Source organism: Bos javanicus, chromosome 8 (genome assembly GCF_032452875.1).
Source record: "Bos javanicus breed banteng chromosome 8, ARS-OSU_banteng_1.0, whole genome shotgun sequence".
Taxonomy (NCBI): Eukaryota; Metazoa; Chordata; class Mammalia; order Artiodactyla; family Bovidae; genus Bos; species Bos javanicus.
The window spans coordinates 82,115,274-82,132,119 of record NC_083875.1 but is presented as its reverse complement, the minus strand read 5'-3'; the positions used below and the strand labels follow the sequence as shown (position 1 = coordinate 82,132,119).

At 45.4% G+C, this 16,846-nt stretch overlaps 1 protein-coding gene across 9 annotated transcripts in view; it reads right to left on the bottom strand.

Annotated features, from left to right (window-relative positions):
- AOPEP (aminopeptidase O (putative)) overlaps nt 1–16,846 on the bottom strand; it is a 422,559-nt gene that overhangs the window by 149,737 nt on the left and 255,976 nt on the right. For 7 of the 9 annotated variants that reach the window (XM_061426105.1, XM_061426109.1, XM_061426102.1 and 4 more), the window contains one exon: nt 15,068–15,177. In XM_061426105.1, the coding sequence (XP_061282089.1) occupies nt 15,068–15,177 (110 nt within the window). The remainder of the gene's footprint in view (nt 1–15,067; nt 15,178–16,846) is intronic. The other 2 variants (XM_061426104.1, XM_061426108.1) reach the window with 1 other exon arrangement.

Sequence of the window (16,846 nt, the reverse complement as noted above, 5' to 3'; positions counted from 1 at the left end):
ATTCTCCAAGGCAGGCTTCAGCAATATGTGAACCATGAACTTCCTGATGTTCAAGCTGGTTTTAGAAAAGGCAGAGGAACCAGAGATCAAATTGCCAACATTTGCTGGATCATGGAAAAAGCAAGAGAGTTCCAGAAAAACATCTATTTCTGCTTTATTGACTATGCCAAAGCCTTTGACTGTGTGGATCACAATAAACTATGGAAAATTCTTCAAGAGATGGGAATACCAGACCACCTGATCTGCCTCTTGAGAAATCTGTATGCAGGTCAGGAAGCAACAGTTAGAACTGGACATGGAACCACAGACTGGTTCCAAATAGGACAAGGAGTACGTCAAGCTGTATATTGTCACCCTGCTTATTTAACTTATATGCAGAGTACATCATGAGAAACGCTGGACTGGAAGAAACACAAGCTGGAATCAAGATTGCTGGGAGAAATATCAATAACCTCAGATATGCAGATGATACCACCCTTATGGCAGAAAGTGAAGAGGAACTAAAAAGCCTCTTGATGAAGGTGAAAGTGGAGAGTGAAAAAGTTGGCTTAAATCTCAACATTCAGAAAACGAAGATCATGGCATCTGGCCCCATCACTTCGTGGGAAATAGATGGGGAAACAGTGGAAACAGTGCCAGACTTTAGTTTTCTGGGCTCCAAAATCACTGCAGATGGTGACTGCTGCCATGAAATTAAAAGACGCTTACTCCTTGGAAGAAAAGTTATGACAAACCTAGATAGCATATTCAAAAGCAGAGACATTACTTTGCCAACAAAGGTCCGTCTAGTCAAGGCTATGGTTTTTCCTGTGGTCATGTATGGATGTGAGAGTTGGACTGTGAAGAAGGCTGAGCACCGAAGAGTTGATGCTTTTGAACTGTGGTGTTGGAGAAGACTCTTGAGAGTCCCTTGGACTGCAAGGAGATCCAACCAGTCCATTCTGAAGGAGATCAGCCCTGGGATTCTTTGGAAGGAATGATGCTAAAGCTGAAACTCCAGTACTTTGGCCACCTCATGCGAAGAGTTGACTCATTGGAAAAGACTCTGATGGTGGGAGGGATTGGGGGCAGGAGGAGAAGGGGACGACAGAGGATGAGATGGCTGGATGGCATCACTGACTCGATGGACATGAGTCTGAGTGAACTCCGGGAGTTGGTGATGGACAGGGAGGCCTGGCGTGCTGTGATTCATGGGGGTTGCAAACAGTTGGACACGACTGAGCAACTGAACTGACTGAGGTGTCATATCTAAGAAACTGTTACTTAATCCAAGCTCATGAAGACTTATACCTACGGCTTTTCCCCCTAATACTTTAATAGCTTTAACTTACATTTAGGTCCTTGATCTATGTTGAGTCTGTTTTTATATGTGATGTGAAGCAGAGAGTCTGACTTCATTCATCTGTATGGGGAATTTCTAGCTGTCCCATGCACATTTTTCTTTTTTTTTTTATTTAACTTTACAATATTGTATTGGTTTTGCCATATATCAAAATGAATCTTCCACAGGTATACATGTGTTCCCCATCCTGAACCCTCCTCCCTCCTCCCTCCCCATACCATCCCTCTGGGTCGTCCCAGTGCACCAGCCCCAAGCATCCAGTATCGTGCATCGAACCTGGACTGGCGCCTCGTTTCATATATGATATTATACATATTTCAATGCCATTCTCCCAAATCATCCCACCCTCTCCCTCTCCCACAGAGTCCAATAGACTGTTGTATACATCAGTGTCTCTTTTGCTGTCTCGTATACAGGGTTATATGCGTTAGTATATTGTATTGGTGTTTTTCTTTCTGGCTTACTTCACTCTGTATAATAGGCTCCAGTTTCATCCACCTCATTAGAACTGATTCAAATGTATTCTTTTTAATGGCTGAGTAATACTCCATTGTGTTTATGTACCACAGTTTTCTTATCCATTCATCTGCTGATGGACATCCAGGTTGCTCCCATGTCCTGGCTATTATAAACAGTGCTGAGATGAACATTGGGGTACACGTGTCTCTTTCAATTCTGGTTTCCTCAGTGTGTATGCCCAGCAGTGGGATTGCTGGATCATAAGGCAGTTCTATTTCCAGTTTTTGAAAAGAATATTCTTTCCCACAATGAATAGTTCTGGCACCCTTGTCAGAAACCAACTCACTGGACTTCCCTAGTGGTACAGTGGATAAGTGGAGAAGGCAATGGCACCCCACTCCAGTACTCTTGTCTGGAAAATCCCATGAACGGAGGAGCCTGGTGGGCTGCAGTCCATGGGGTCACTAAGAGTCGGACAGGACTGAATGACTTCACTTTCACTTTTCACTTTCATGCATTGGAGAAGGAAATGGCAACCCACTCCAGTGTTCTTGCCTGGAGAATCCCAGGGATGGGGGAGCCTTGTGGGCTGCCGTCTGTGGGGTCGCACAGAGTCAGACATGACTGAAGCGACTTAGCAGCAGCACAGTGGATAAGAACCCACCTGCCAAGACACGAGTTAGATCTCTGGTCCAAGAAGATTCCACATGCCATGGAGCAACTGAGCCCGCATGTTGGAACTACTGAAGCCCGTGTGCCTAAAGCCTGTGCTCCACAAGGGAAAACACCTCATTGTGAAGCCTGGGCACCACAACCAAGAGTAGCCCCTAGTGAAAGCACTGGCGCAGCAACAAAGATCCAGTGCAACCAAAAAGAAAAGAAAAAAAAACCCAAAAAACTAAGTGACCGTGAATGACAGTGTTTGTTTCCAGATTCTCAGTTTTATTCCATTGACCTGCATGTCTGCCCGTTTGCCAGTACCATCTGTCTTGATTCCTGTAATCTTGTTATTTATTGTTGTCATGTGCAACTCTTATGACCTCATGGACTGTAGCCCGCCAGGCTCCTCTGTCCATGGGATTCTCCAGGCAAGAACACTGGAGTGGATTGCCATTTCCTTCTCCAGGGGATCTCCCTGACCCAGGGATCAAACCAGAATCTCCTGCTTGGAAGGCAGATTCTTTACCACTGAGCCACCTTGGAAGTGCATTGTAACTTTGTAGTAAGTATTAAAACTGAGAAGTATGAGTAGTCTGCTTTTGTTCTTCAAGATTGTTTTGGCTTTTCTGGGTCTCTTAAATTTCCATATGAACTTTAGGATCAGCTTGTCCATTTTTGCAAAAAAGAAAAAAAAAAGTGCTGAAATTTTGGCAGGGATTATATTGAATCTGTAGATCAGTGTGGGGAGGATTGCATCTTAACAACCCTGTCTCTCAATTCATGAACACAGGATGATTTTCCATTTATTCAGTTCTTCTTCAATTTCTTTCAACAGAGTTTTATAGTTTTTAGGATGTTTTGCACTTCTTTTGTTAAACTTATTCCTAAGTATTTTGTCATTTTTGATGTTATAAATGAATTTGTCTTTTAATTTACTTTTCAGATTATTATAGCTAGTGTTAAGAAACACAACTGTCTTAATGAATAGGTAAAGAAGATGTGGTACAATATATACAATGGAACATTACTCAGCCCTAAAAAATAAAGAAAGATTGTCATTTTGCAGCAACATGGGTTGGCCTAGAAATGAACATACTAAGTGAAGTATCAGAGAAGGACTAATATTATATGATATCACTTATAATGTGGAATCTAAAAAATAGTAGAAATTAACTTATTTATAAAAGAGAAACAGACTCATAGGCATAGAAAACAAACTTATGGTTATCAGAGCGGAAGTCAAGGAGAGAGATAAATTGGGAATTTGGGCTTAACAGATATACATTACCATATATAAAGTAGATAAACAATAGGATTTGCTGTATAGCACAGGGAATTATAGTCAATATCTTGTAAATAACCTAAATGGAAAATAATGTGGAAAAGATATCTGTCTTTCTTGGGCTTGCTGCTGCTAAGTCGCGTCAGTCGTGTCCAACTCTGTGTGACCTCATAGACGGCAGCCCACCAGGCTCCTCCATCCCTGGGATTCTCCAGGCAAGAGTACTGGAGTGGCGTGCCATTGCTTCTTGGGCTTAGTGGTAAATAAACTGCTGCCAGTGCAGGAGATGCAAGAGACAGTTCAGTCCCTGGGTCAGGAAGATCTCCTGGCAAAGGAAATGGCAACCAACTCCAGTATTCCTGCCTAGAAAATCCCATGGACAGAGGAGCCTGGTGGGCTAGAGTCCATGGCGTTGCAAAGAGTTGGACATGATTGAGCACACATGTGAGCACAGCATCTGTGTGTGTGTGTGTGTGTGTGTCTATATATATATAATCACTGAATCACTTGGCTGTACACCTGAAACTAACACAATATTTAATTAAAACAGAAAGAAGCACAACCATGTTCTGTATACTGCTCTTGTATCTTGCAATCTTAATGAGCTTGTTTATTAGTTTTAACAGTGTTTGGGGTGGATTCTTTAGAATTTTCCATATAGATTATGTCATCCATAAAAAGATAGTTTACTTCTTCCTTTCCAATGTGAATGTCTTTTATTTTACTTTCTTGGCTAGTTACTTTGACTAGACCCTACAGTACAATGTTTAACAGAAATACAATCCCTCTTTTTTATCCCTTCTCTCTTCAACCATTGACTTGAAAAGGGGAGGAGCCACTGTGAAATTGGGTTTATTAAAAAATTTTACATAGTAAAATTTTTTTTTACTATTTGTTAATATTTTGGGCTACCCTCGTAGCTCAGTCAGTAAAGAATCTGCCTGCAATGCAGGAGACCCAGGTTCGATTCCTGGCTCAGGAAGATCCCCTGGAGAAGGAAATGGCAACCCACTCCAGTACTCATGCCTAAAGAATCCCATGGACAGAGGAGCCTGGCAGGTTACAGTCCATGGTGTCGAAAGAGTCGGACATGACTTAGTGACTAAACCACCACCAAGATATTCTTCTCTTGTGTCTTTGCAGCAGGTTCAATCAAATAGTTGTACAGCTTTTGTCAGTCATTCTTGGTCAAAACAATTGGCCAAAACACAAACTAAATGCAAAGCATATGAGGAGTAGACAAATAATCTGTAGAAGAGAGTCAATTTAGGATTACATGAGATTACAGGCAAAAGTACTCACTGGTTCAGAGTTTTTCTGAATGGCAAATTAATACTCATTACCCAAGAATGTAATGTAGATAGTGCTAGAATTGGCTGAGGGCATGAGATATCCTCAGAGGATGAGCAAAATAGGAGTGAACTATTATAGAGTGGTTTATGTAATATAGGAATTATTTTTTAGGAAAATATTTTATAAGCAAATAGTGTTATAATGAATCAGTACCCCACAGGGTTGCAATATAGAAAAATTATGCATATATGCTTATAAGGCTTATTTTCCAAAGGATTCACAAGACAATATGATTATCTCAAGGTGAGGACTACAGTGGTAGGGATGGAATTTTATACTTTTCTAACAAAGGTCCGTCTAGTCAAGGCTATGGTTTTTCCAGTAGTCAAGTATGGATGTGAGAGTTGGACTATAAAGAAAGCTAAGCACAGAAGAATTGATACTTTTGAACCGTGGTGTTGGAGAAGACTCTTGAGAGTCCCATGGACTGCATGGAGATCCAACCAGTCCATCCTAAAGGAAATCAGTCCTGAATGTTCATTGGAAGGACTGATGCTGAAGCTGAAACTCCAATACTTTGGCCACCTGATGAGAAGAGCTGATTCATCTGAAAAGACCCTGATGCTGGGAAAGATTGAGGGCAGGAGGAGAAGGGGAAGACAGAGGATGAGATGGCTGGATGGCATCACCGACTCAATGGACATGGGTTTGGATGGACTCTGGGAGTTGGTGATGGACAGGGAGGCCTTGGCGTGCTGCAGTCCATGGGGTCGCAAAGAGTCAGGCACGACTGAGCAACTGAAATGAAACTGAAACCGAGTTTTCTTTTTTTTTTAAACATGGTTAACTAGTAGTGCTTATGAACTACTTTATTTCTTCTTTATGTTTTTCTATATTTAAAAAGAATGTAGTCTACTAAATGCTATTGCAAAAAAGAAACACCAGGTATATTACATATGTAATTATGGGCCTATCAAAGAGAATTCTACCCCTCCCTTAGAAATACTTGAGTGATGAGTAACTAGAGAATGGTCTGAAAAATGAAGAAGGAAGGGTTATTTGAGTCAACTATTCAGGATGTGTCTGTCATCTTTGCTGGGTAAAAGCAGTGTGAGCTGAGGTTGTCCCTCCACCCTCAGGAACTGAGTGGGCAGCTCAAGGGGGTGGAGCTGGCCTTTGAGACAGGAAAGGGCAGGGTCTGTTTCTGGTTGGCTGGGAGCCCCTCCAGTTTTTCAGAAAATGCTGGCACAGGTACAGCAACCTCCTGTCACGAAAGGGTAGAAGCAGACCATACAGATAGCTGCCCAGCATGTGTGATTCAAATTAAAAACAACAACAAAAAAACAGAAACAGTAAAGCAGACAGCGATAATGGGGTGGAGGGGAGCTTGAGCCTGGGTGATGGAGGGTGGAGGGCAAGAGCTCCAAGATACAGATATCGAGAACCTCACAGGCCAGTGCTAGTGGTCTGAGCTCGGTCAAGAACTCCTGAAGGCCATAGACCAAAGAACGTTTTTTTTCTCAGGGCTGTAGTCAGATTCTGCATAGAGGCCAGGGAAGCTGTACAGAGCAGAGCCAGAGGGGACACCAGGGTGGCCCTTCTGTAGAGATTAGACCAGAAGTAGGTTCCCAACAGTCTTAGAAGCATTGCCAAGTTAATTCTTTCCTCAGGCTGTTCACTTGAGCATCTTTGTTTAATGTTCAGATTTTTTTGGGGGGTGGGGGTGGTGGCGCGGTGTGCTTGCTTTTAATCTTACCCTTTCTATTTGTAACCAGGCGTTCTTCTACTTTTAAAAAAATGCTCTCCTGGGAATTCCCTGGGAGTCCAGTGGTAGAAGCTCTGAGCTTCCACTACAGGGAGCTTAGGTTCAACCTCTGGTTGGGGAACGAAGAACCCACATGCTGTGTGGGGTGTGGCCAATAACTATTTAGAAGAAAAAATTCTCTTAACTTCTTAGCAAAATTCACTTTGGAACATTCCAGCCAATTGCAAGTTTGTGAGGAGGAAAGGTAGGTGTTTCTAGGCTCTGCTTGGTAAAGAGACAGGAGCAGGATGCCTCCGTGGTCGCCAGCTGGAGGGTGGCAGCCACAAAAGAAGAGATAGAAACCAGAAAAAACCAGGATAGAGTGAGGCTGGCCATGGGGCTGTATCCTTGAGCCCTCTGTCACTCATTGAGCAAACATGTATCTGGTGCCAGAGGGTCTAGATGACAGTACCAAACACGTGTTGAGTATTTACTATAAGTTGAACCACAGGAAATTCACAATAGTCAGTCATTTTAGATGTATCAAAATGGCAATTTCCTGTGATTTAGTCTAACACATGTGTTCTAAATGATTTGTATGTACTCATCACATTCATTGCTCACATTCACCTACAAAGTGGAAACTGTTGTTACTATTCCCGTTCTGCCGTGAGGAGCTAAGATCAGTACGGTTGTGTACCTCTCTCAAGGTCATATAGCAAGTAGTAGAGTCAACACTGGACTCAAATCCAGGCGTTTGGCTCCAGGGCTGACTTAACCCGATGCTACTTTTCCTGGGTTGAGAACTGAGCACTAATGAGCTCTGGAGAGTTTAGGTCTGCATCCTCAGATGATTTTTTTTTCTAAAAAGAGGCAGGGTAGACTAGGTCTTGGCCAAGAAGGCACTGGGACTGTTGCCCTTCACCTTGTTCAAGTCATAACAAACTTCACAAAGCTCACGTATTCAACCAGTTCCTTTATTGGGTCGGTCCTTATCTAGGATCAGAGACAGCTTTACATCCTTTTATTAGAAGCTGTCTTGAAGCTGTATAGACATTTCAATCAGTTTTGAAAAACCCCAAATGACCATTTAAGAAGAGGGTCCCAAGCTCTTCAAATCTCAGGTCTGGGTTCCTGAAAGTGAAAGTGAAGTCACTCAGTCGTGTCTGACTCTTTGTGACCGCATGGACTGTAGCCCACCAAACTCCTCCGTCCATGGGATTCTCCAGGCAAGAATACTGGAGTGGGTTGCCATTTCCTTCTCCAGGGGATCTTCCCGACCCAGGGATCGAACACAGGTCTCCTGCATTGCAGGCAGAAGCTTTAACCTCTGAGCCTAAAACACCCATCTAATTCTATCTGGCCTCTCTACACTCTCTCTCTGATTGTATGTTATCCCAAAGGCTGGGTAATCTTCCCAGAATTCCATTTTCACTATGTCATTCTTGGAACTGAAAAAAGTTTCCCACTGCCTAGACAGTCACATGCAAACTCTTGAATTTGGCATCAAAGGAACTCTATTACTCAGCCTGGTCCACCTTCAGTCTCATAGGTTCTTAACAGTTCTCCTAGTCAGGAAACCCATTTCTCACTTAATGGCTATGTCCACAATCAATTCACTGTTTATGCCTGCCAGGCTTTGCTCACTGAGCTCCTTTCCCTTCACTGCTTTACTAGCATCAATGCAATTCTCTCTTACCCTCCAAGCTCAAGCCTCACATCTTCTGAATGGCCCTTTCTAAATAAGCTTACAAATATTAAACTCTTAGCTCTTTGAATTCTGAGGATGCAGCCTAGAATTTGTCTATCTACTCTCTTGTGAACAATATTTCAACTTTAAATAATTACAAAGAAACTCAGAGATCATGTTGTCTACAACATTCACTTCTTCAGCATTTATCAAGCACCCGGCATTTAGTATTCTTGCTTGGAGAACCCCTATGGACAGAAGAGCCCAGCGGGCTACAGGGAGAAAGAAAGAAGAAAAATGAAGATGTTAGTTGCTCAGTTGTGTCTGACTCCTGCGATCCCATGGACTGTAGCCCACCAACCTCCTCTGTCCATGGGGATTCTCCAGGCAAGAATACTAGAGTAGGTAACCATTCCCTTCACCAGGGGATCTTCCCAACCCAGGGATGGAACCTGGGTCTCCAGCATTGCAGGCAGATTCTTTACCATCTGAGCCACCAGGGAGAGATGGTGTCATATGGACAGTTCAGCATTCACATCTGATCTTTAAGAGAGAGTTGGAGGTTTGGGAACCTGCAGCACAGATGACAGGTGTGGCCAGCTGTGCCCATGCCTCACTCATATCCCATGGGACCCTTTCATCATTTGTGTTCACGTAAGCTCTTGGCATGTTCTCTGTGACTCTTTGTCAGATGTGACCCTCAGGTTGCCTGAGCCTATTTCGCCTGTGAACACAAGAACCAGAAGCACCTGGAATGTGTTTCTCTCTCAGCAATGATGACAGGTGCTGGAACATTTACACTCTGGGCTCCTTGCCCCTGATGGGGACCACTCTGAAGCTGACCCACACTGCCTCCAGAGCATTCCTGTATAACCTGACTTGATATCATGGCACCCGGCTTGGCCATCAATTCTCCCTTCCATTTTCCCCTTCTGAGACTTCTTCCTAACAAATCTCTTTGACAAGAATTTCATCTGCTTCGGAGGAACCCCCACTAAGAGAAAGTGTTTAAATGAAACCACTCCAGGAGGATGAGCAGTCGGGAGGGGGTCCCCTAGGGAAGGCCAACTCTAAGTACAGGAAGATGAAGACTGTGAAGGAGATGGAAGGGGGACGGCAGAGGGGACCAAGGAGAACCAGAAGAGGGGCAGCCATGAAAGTCAGGTGATAGAAATTTCCAGAAGGAAAGAGTTATTAACAGTACCAAACCAAGCAGAGGAGCCTAATAGGGTAAGATTAAGAGGAGAGGAGCCTAATGAGTTAAGCCTAATAAGGTAAACTATGTTTACAGAATCTGGTGATCATAAGGGCACCGGGCCCTTAGGAACAATTTTCCCTAGACTTGTGACCCAGTTCATGTCCAAAGTGACGGGAACTTCTTCCATGGTATGCCAATCTTCCTTCGCGTCTCCCTTATAGGCAGAGGGGTCTAAAGCTTACTCATATATGTAGCTCTGTGATATGCATCAAGGCATATTCATTTCTAGTTCTGTTTCTGGAACCAGGCATTTCTCTTTAGCTGTACTGAGACTGTCAGGATGGCACTCAGACATCTGAGAGGTCAGGATAGACATGGATGCTGATGTGCTTACAGAATCAAAGGCTGGTGGCTTCAGTCTTTCCTTTGGGGCAGGAGCAAGAGAAGGAAGGGAGGGTGGGGAAGGTCTGGAATAGATACCAAAGGCAACACAGAAGGGAGCTGCCCAAGGAGGAGCGAAGGGATTTATTTGTGCCCGCAGGACCAGTGAAGACTGAAAGAAGAATTCCGAGGAGTGTTCAGGCTCAGGGTGGAGGAGCAGTGGTGAAGACTGACGCTCTGGGCTGGAGTTTTTCCATGAGAAAGGCTTGTGTGGCTGTGGATGGACACGTTCCCACACGTGGGTGGGAAAAGATTGCTGTGTTCTTGAAGGATTAGAAATAAGAATTTTGAGAAAAACTTTAAAGGTGAAGACTTCATGCATACTAGAGAAGGTTTACACATAGGCTTTTAAGGGAAAAATGGAAAGCAGTGCTTAGGTACTGTGCAAATTCAAAGGACTCGTGTCGGGAACATTCCATTTTGGCCATAGATAGAGTTACAGACTTGAAGGGTTTCCTCTTATTATGGGATGTCTTTGTAATGGGGCGGGGGGAGCAGCGAGGGATTCACGAAGAAGATAGGAAAAGAGCTCACATTTCTCTAGAACCATATCAACTGTGGAGGCAGTAGCTAGAAAGAGCCACGTCAGACACTGGGCTTGTCAGCACCTCTTCAACGTGATATATTTTAAGGTTTTCTCAGCACGAGCTTGACTTTTAACAATGAATCCAGAAAAGGGGGGAAGTGATAATAAATCATAAACAATAAAAACCAACAGAGATTTCTTCTGACCCTGCCACCAGAGCTCTTCCATCCTGCTGGCCAGTCATGGTACGCTAACTGAAAGCACTTGGAAGAGGCCGGATGTAGCTATACCCTGGAGACCAGAGGCACGGGAGCCTTTCAGAAGGCACGTTGCTTATCAAGAGTCATGGCTGCTACACTGGACAAGGGAGGGGCTTTTAGGCCAGGGGTTGGGGAAAGGAATAGGACAGAGTAAAGCGGTGGCTCCAGGCAGGGGAGAGTGGAACGGCAGTAAGATCAGGCTTTGCAGGCTGAACGGTTCTGCCCGGGGTGGTGGAGAGGTGAGGGAGGGTCTGGAGACAGCCACTGGGGTCTCGTCTATGGGAAAGGCATTTTAATAATTAACAAATGAGAAAAGGCATGGAGCCAGTAGTAATGTGACCCTAGCCTTTTGAAACTGTGCCTGCAGGCACGTTACAGGCTCCCCAGCCAGTGAAGGCTGAGAGAGCTAGGAAAACACAAGGAACCAAATAAAACTTACCACTAGGTCGATTTAAGACACATTTGATGAGAGCTGTAATTCAACATTGGGAATATGGAAGGTACAAATGGAACAGGTCTTATACATGACTGAAATTAGCAAGTCAGAGACAAACATAATTTTAATTTTTCTCTTCTCACTTTGTTAATACTCCTTTAATATCATCAACACAATACTGAATTTGCTGTTTCCCTATATTGACTGAAATCATCAGACACACTCATGTGTAAAAACACAAAGATGCTTTGGTCCAAAAAGTCTTTTTTCAACACAACCTTCATGTCCTTCCACAGTTCAAGATGCCTGGAGTTTTCTTTCTTTCTTTCTTTCTTTTTTCTTTTTACTACAACTAAATGCTATATCGAGTTCTTCAGAGTCAAGGAGATAGGGTAGGGAAAAGAGGATTATTTCAACCCCCACTCTGCTCTTAATCAGCTATATGATGTTGGACACCGTAACCAGTCTTTCAAAACCATGAGTCACCTAAGTGAAGATGTGAAATAGCCAGCAGGAGAGGTGAGGAAGGACCATCAGTGAAGCAGAAGGTAATCAAGGAGACTGTGAAACAGAAGCCAAGAGCAGAAAGTGTTTTTAGAAAGAGTGGTCAACCATGTTGAAAGTTGTTGCAAAGATAAGTTGAAGCTTCTGTTGCATCTGGCAACGTGAAACCAAGACTTCTAAATTGTTCTTGGTCCATTATTTCAAGACCATGGGGTATCTTAAAAGAAAGGGGGAAAAGATAGCATCTTTGATTATCATTTTATGAGACTTCTTTCCCAAGGTCTTATTTGTGTATTAAAACAAAAATCTGAGAATAAATGTTTACAACCCTGGTTTTTCCTTCCACTTTCTGTCATTCTAGGTTCTCTGTGCCCATTTAAGGGAGAATTCTAAGGGATGGGAGTAAACTGAACTGAGACTATACAATTCAGGGCAGGTTCAGAAACATTTCCTCTTCATTGTAAGTGCATCTGATAACAATATTTTCCATACTGATGCGCAACAATCTTTCAAATGCACTCGTTTCATGGTTAGCCTAAATTTAGGCAAACACAATTTCTGAATACGAAGAAAAACAAATGCCATAATAAGCCTTCTAGCACAAGGGTCTAAAAATAGTGTATTCCTTCTCCCAGCTCCACACACAAAGGAAAAGCTCTTGGACGTCAGAAGTTCCATGAACCCCTGAGACAAGGCTCTCTGCATGTGTGTACTGACTTCCCAGTGGACATCTGGCTGTTTATATGTTGGGAACACATTGCGTCAACTAACTTTAGCTATAATATCCTTACCCACTCGGATGGTCTGTGGTCATTCAGAACTGGAAGCATCGAAGGGACTTAAGAGACTTGGAAAGCGGGGAAACTGAGTCTTGAGAGCCTTGAGTCTTGGCGGGATTGGTGAAGTTACACAGCTCGTACACCAGTCTGTTCCTGCATCAGCCGCCTTAAAACAAAACTCCCAGACCCTCACCTTGCTCCCCTCCCAGCACAACTCCTCTCACAAAGCCCAGACTCGGTGTCTCTGCTTCCTGACCTCCCATTCACTCTCGACCCACTTCAATCTGACTCCCTTTTCCACAACTCATGAATAAATGCATGCATGTCAAGGTCACCAACATCTTTCATGTGATCCAAACAAAGGTCACTTCTCTCCATCCCTTTTACAAACCCCTCAGCAACATCTGACACCCCACTTCACCTTCTTGACTCATCTTCTTTCCTGGGTTCCATGACTCCTGGCCTCTGGGTTTTCTCTACATTGATTTCCCCAGTTTCTCTGCTGACTCCTCATCTTCCTCCCAACCTCTTCTCTTACTTTTTTTTCCCTACCTGCTGATTTCAACGGGCTCAGAATTGTAAGTATCCATAGGGTGAATGTTTCAGTCTCTCCACTGAGCTCCTGACTTGTAAACCCCACTGCATTCTCCATACTGAATGTCTATTTGGCACATCAAACTTAACAACACGCAAGACCAAAATCTTTATTCTTCCCTCCAAAGCCTGCTCCTCCCAAAGTCTTTACCATCTCACCAAATGGCATCACCATCTGTCTACCCAGCTGCTCAAGTCAAAAGCCTAGAAGTCATTTTGGACATTTTCATTTTCCTTTTCTCCATATTCAATAGACCAAAGACCTGCCGCTTCCACTGCCAAAGCATGTCTTAAACAGGTCTGCTTCCTGCGTCTACCCCACCGCCACCAGGACCGCTAGTGTGAACTACTGCAGCCTTCAAACCCTTCTCTTTGCTTTTCATCTGCTGCCTGCAGTCCATGCCACACAGTGGCCAGGGAAGCAGTGTAAAAACACCAGACAGATCAGATCCTCTGTCCATAAGGCCCTGGAGCAACTCAGGACAAGGCCGGATGATTCAGCTCCCATCCGCCTCTCCCGACCTTCCAACCATACCACCACCTTCCGTTCTTCCTCAATCCCAGCATGCCAGGCCCTTTCCTGCCTCCAGGCCTTGGTGCTCCTCCAAGAGGCACTCCCCACCCTCCCTACTATAAATCTCCGGGTTCCCGTCGCATCAGCTTCTTACTGCCTGTAACTAGCTGTGCACACACGAGGGTCTCTGCTAAGTGAAACTTCCGAGAGAGCGGGGACCCTATCCACAGCGGCCATGGGTGTCACCATTCTGGCAGCTGAGGGAAAGGATGCTCATGGTGGCACTGGGTGGGGAGGGCAGGCTCCTGGCTCCTAAACAATGGATGAGTCAGCTGACGCCTGCGGTTAGTGTGCGAGGGAAGACATCTCCCTGGGAAGAGCGGCCACACCCAGCGCTGCTGCACAAAAGCACTGGCCAGCCTCGCCGGGGTCAGGCTGGACTCGGCATTTCCCTCAGACCCCGGCCTTAGTGTGCAGTCACTGCAGAGGGGGGTTTTATTTAAAAACAAGTGGCAACAGAACTGGTCCAGGCAGGCTTCTATCCAGGTGGTAGACTGGCCCTGGGGGCTGCCATCTAAAATAAGGGGTGATCCCTGGATGGCCGCCTTCCCACCTGTCTGACTGCAGATTCCAAAGGCTTGGCTCCAGTCAACAGGGGGGCAGGAGGAAAGCTTCTGTTGCCATAGTAACCACAGTGCTCCTGGGGCCTAGGCTCAAGGTTTCAGATAAACAACTATTTAGAGAAGTGAAGAAAAAGAGAGGAGAGAAACCAAAAAAAAAATGGTGAAATGGCGAGAAGTAATCCTACAAGTGCTGCAAGACACGCTCTGAAAATAAAACCAGGGAGCCAAGAGTAGAATCCTCCCACCAGCATGGGAGTGGCCTCCTGCCGGGGACCCAGCCGGAACAAAAGGCCCCATTGACACAAACATCTGTTACTACTAAACACTTAGGAATCAATATTTTCCTAAAGGCTTTTTTTTTTCTTTTCTCCTTTTGGCTTTAAAGGGTTACTGTCTGCCAGGCTACCAGACCCTCACCTTCTCCAAGTCCATGGTCACCGTGTAAAGTGACTATTAAAACTTCAAATGAAGAATTTGATCCGGGAAATGGCCCTTTTTTTCCTGAACACAGACACCAGGAAAATGTCAGAAGGCAAATCCAAACCCACGCCCTGAAAGACTTAAAATGTTAACAGTCACATCCCTGGGAGGATGAGTAATCTAGCCCAATTTAATTTAAAAAGGAAACCCAGCAGATTTAAGAGATGGCCTGGATGTGCCTTGAAGGGAAGCAGGAGCGTGACAGGGAGGACGGGAAGGTGACAGGATCATGGGGGCTTTACCTCAACACCTGCATTTCCTCCGGGGAGTTCTGCACCTCGTCCTGGAGGCGACGCCAGCGTAGGCAAGCCCTCAGCTCCTGCTGCTCCCGGGCCTCGTGGGGGGCCAGCTGCTTGGAGCACAGACGCACAAACACACATGCACAAAACAGTCACTGTTGTCCTCTGCAGAGTCAGAGCCGCCCAATGGAGCGGCGGGCTTTGTTTCAGGGGGGATGGCACAGACAGCCCGCACTGTGCCTTGTGCCCCACAGGGAAAGTCCGACGGCCAAAGAGGTCTTTTAGGTCCTCAAACGAAGAACCAGCCCTCCCTCCCGTGCTGCCTGTTTGGGAGGTGCTCCCTGTCCAACAGCCTCCCTCTCCCCCCCGACTCCCGCCCCGTCCGTCCTGCCCTGGAGACAGCAGACCTCCCTAGGGGCCGGTTTCCACTCTGATTCCATCCAGCCCTTTCTTGCCTTGTCTTTTCGCACAGGGTGGGAAAGGTCCCCTCCATTTACCTCCTATTTTTTCCCAGCCCCCGGTTTTGTTAAGGGCTGTTTACAGTGGAGCTAATGTAACCCAGATGACTCTGTTTGCATATAACCAGGAAGAGCCCAATGCCTAGACTCCCTCTCGGGCGGGAAGGCCATCACCCCTGCCCTACTGGGCAGAACTGGCTGCTGTCATCCGTGTGCTCACAAGGCCCCTCGGCTTTAAATGCCACAGTGGGGGGTGGGTGGGGTGGGAGGCAGGACATCCACTGGGGAGCGAACTGTCAGTGTCTACAGGCATTCCTGGAAACTAACAGATATTTACTGAGTCTCTGCTAGGCCCTGGGGACATAATGGACACAACTACGAACTTGAGGAGTCCAGGGAGACAGATGAGAATGTTAACCACTGGAGTCCAGTGATGGTAGGGGTTGAAGAAGGACCCCAGAGCCCCCGGACAACCAGGGTGTTCGGAAGGTTTTCCTGTGGAGGACATGGGGTTTGGTCCTCAGGGAAAGCAGGAGTCAGCCAGGAGAGGAGAAATTTCAGGAAGAGGGGAAGCATGTACAAAGCTCATGGGGCCTGGAAAGAGTGTGAAATGTTCTAAAAATGGGGAAGGTTAGGGTTGGCCAGGGTGCAGGTTGCCATTCAGGGAGAGACAGAAGTGCCAAGTAGCTAGCAGTGGTGACATGATCAACAAAATTTGTGTGTCCTGTTGTTATGGACTGAATTGTGTTCCCCCAGCAGAAACCCTATGTTGAAGACCTAGTCACTGGTGTGACTGTTTGGAGATAGGGGCCTCTAAGGAGGTAATTAAGGTTAAACGAGTTCAAAAGGATGAGGCCCTAATCCAAAAGGGTTGGTGTCTTTGTAAGAAGAGGAAGAGACACTGAAACTCTCTCTCTGGGCTGTGTGACAACATAATGAGAAGATGGCCCTCATCAAGCCAGGGAAGAGAGGCCTCACCTGAAACCAAGCCTGTCAGCACCTTGATCTTGAACTTCCCAGCTTGTTTAAGTCTCCTGGTCTGTGGTACTTTGTTATGGCAGCCTGAGCTGACTAAGACGCCTGTCAAGAAGTCTAGACTTTCTCCAAGTCGATGACAAGTTATATAACTCAACTTGCCACTAATTCAATTCACTTCTCTCTATGGAATCCCACTGAGAGGAGTGAAGGTTTCTATCTCCTTGTTCAGAGGTCCCCCACTCCCCTTTGCTGTACTTGATAACGTGTGGCGCTGCAAAGTACAGTCTCCTGGGCAGAAAAGTAACATTGCACCCTCATGCCTTGTTCAGTGATGAAGTAACCTGTT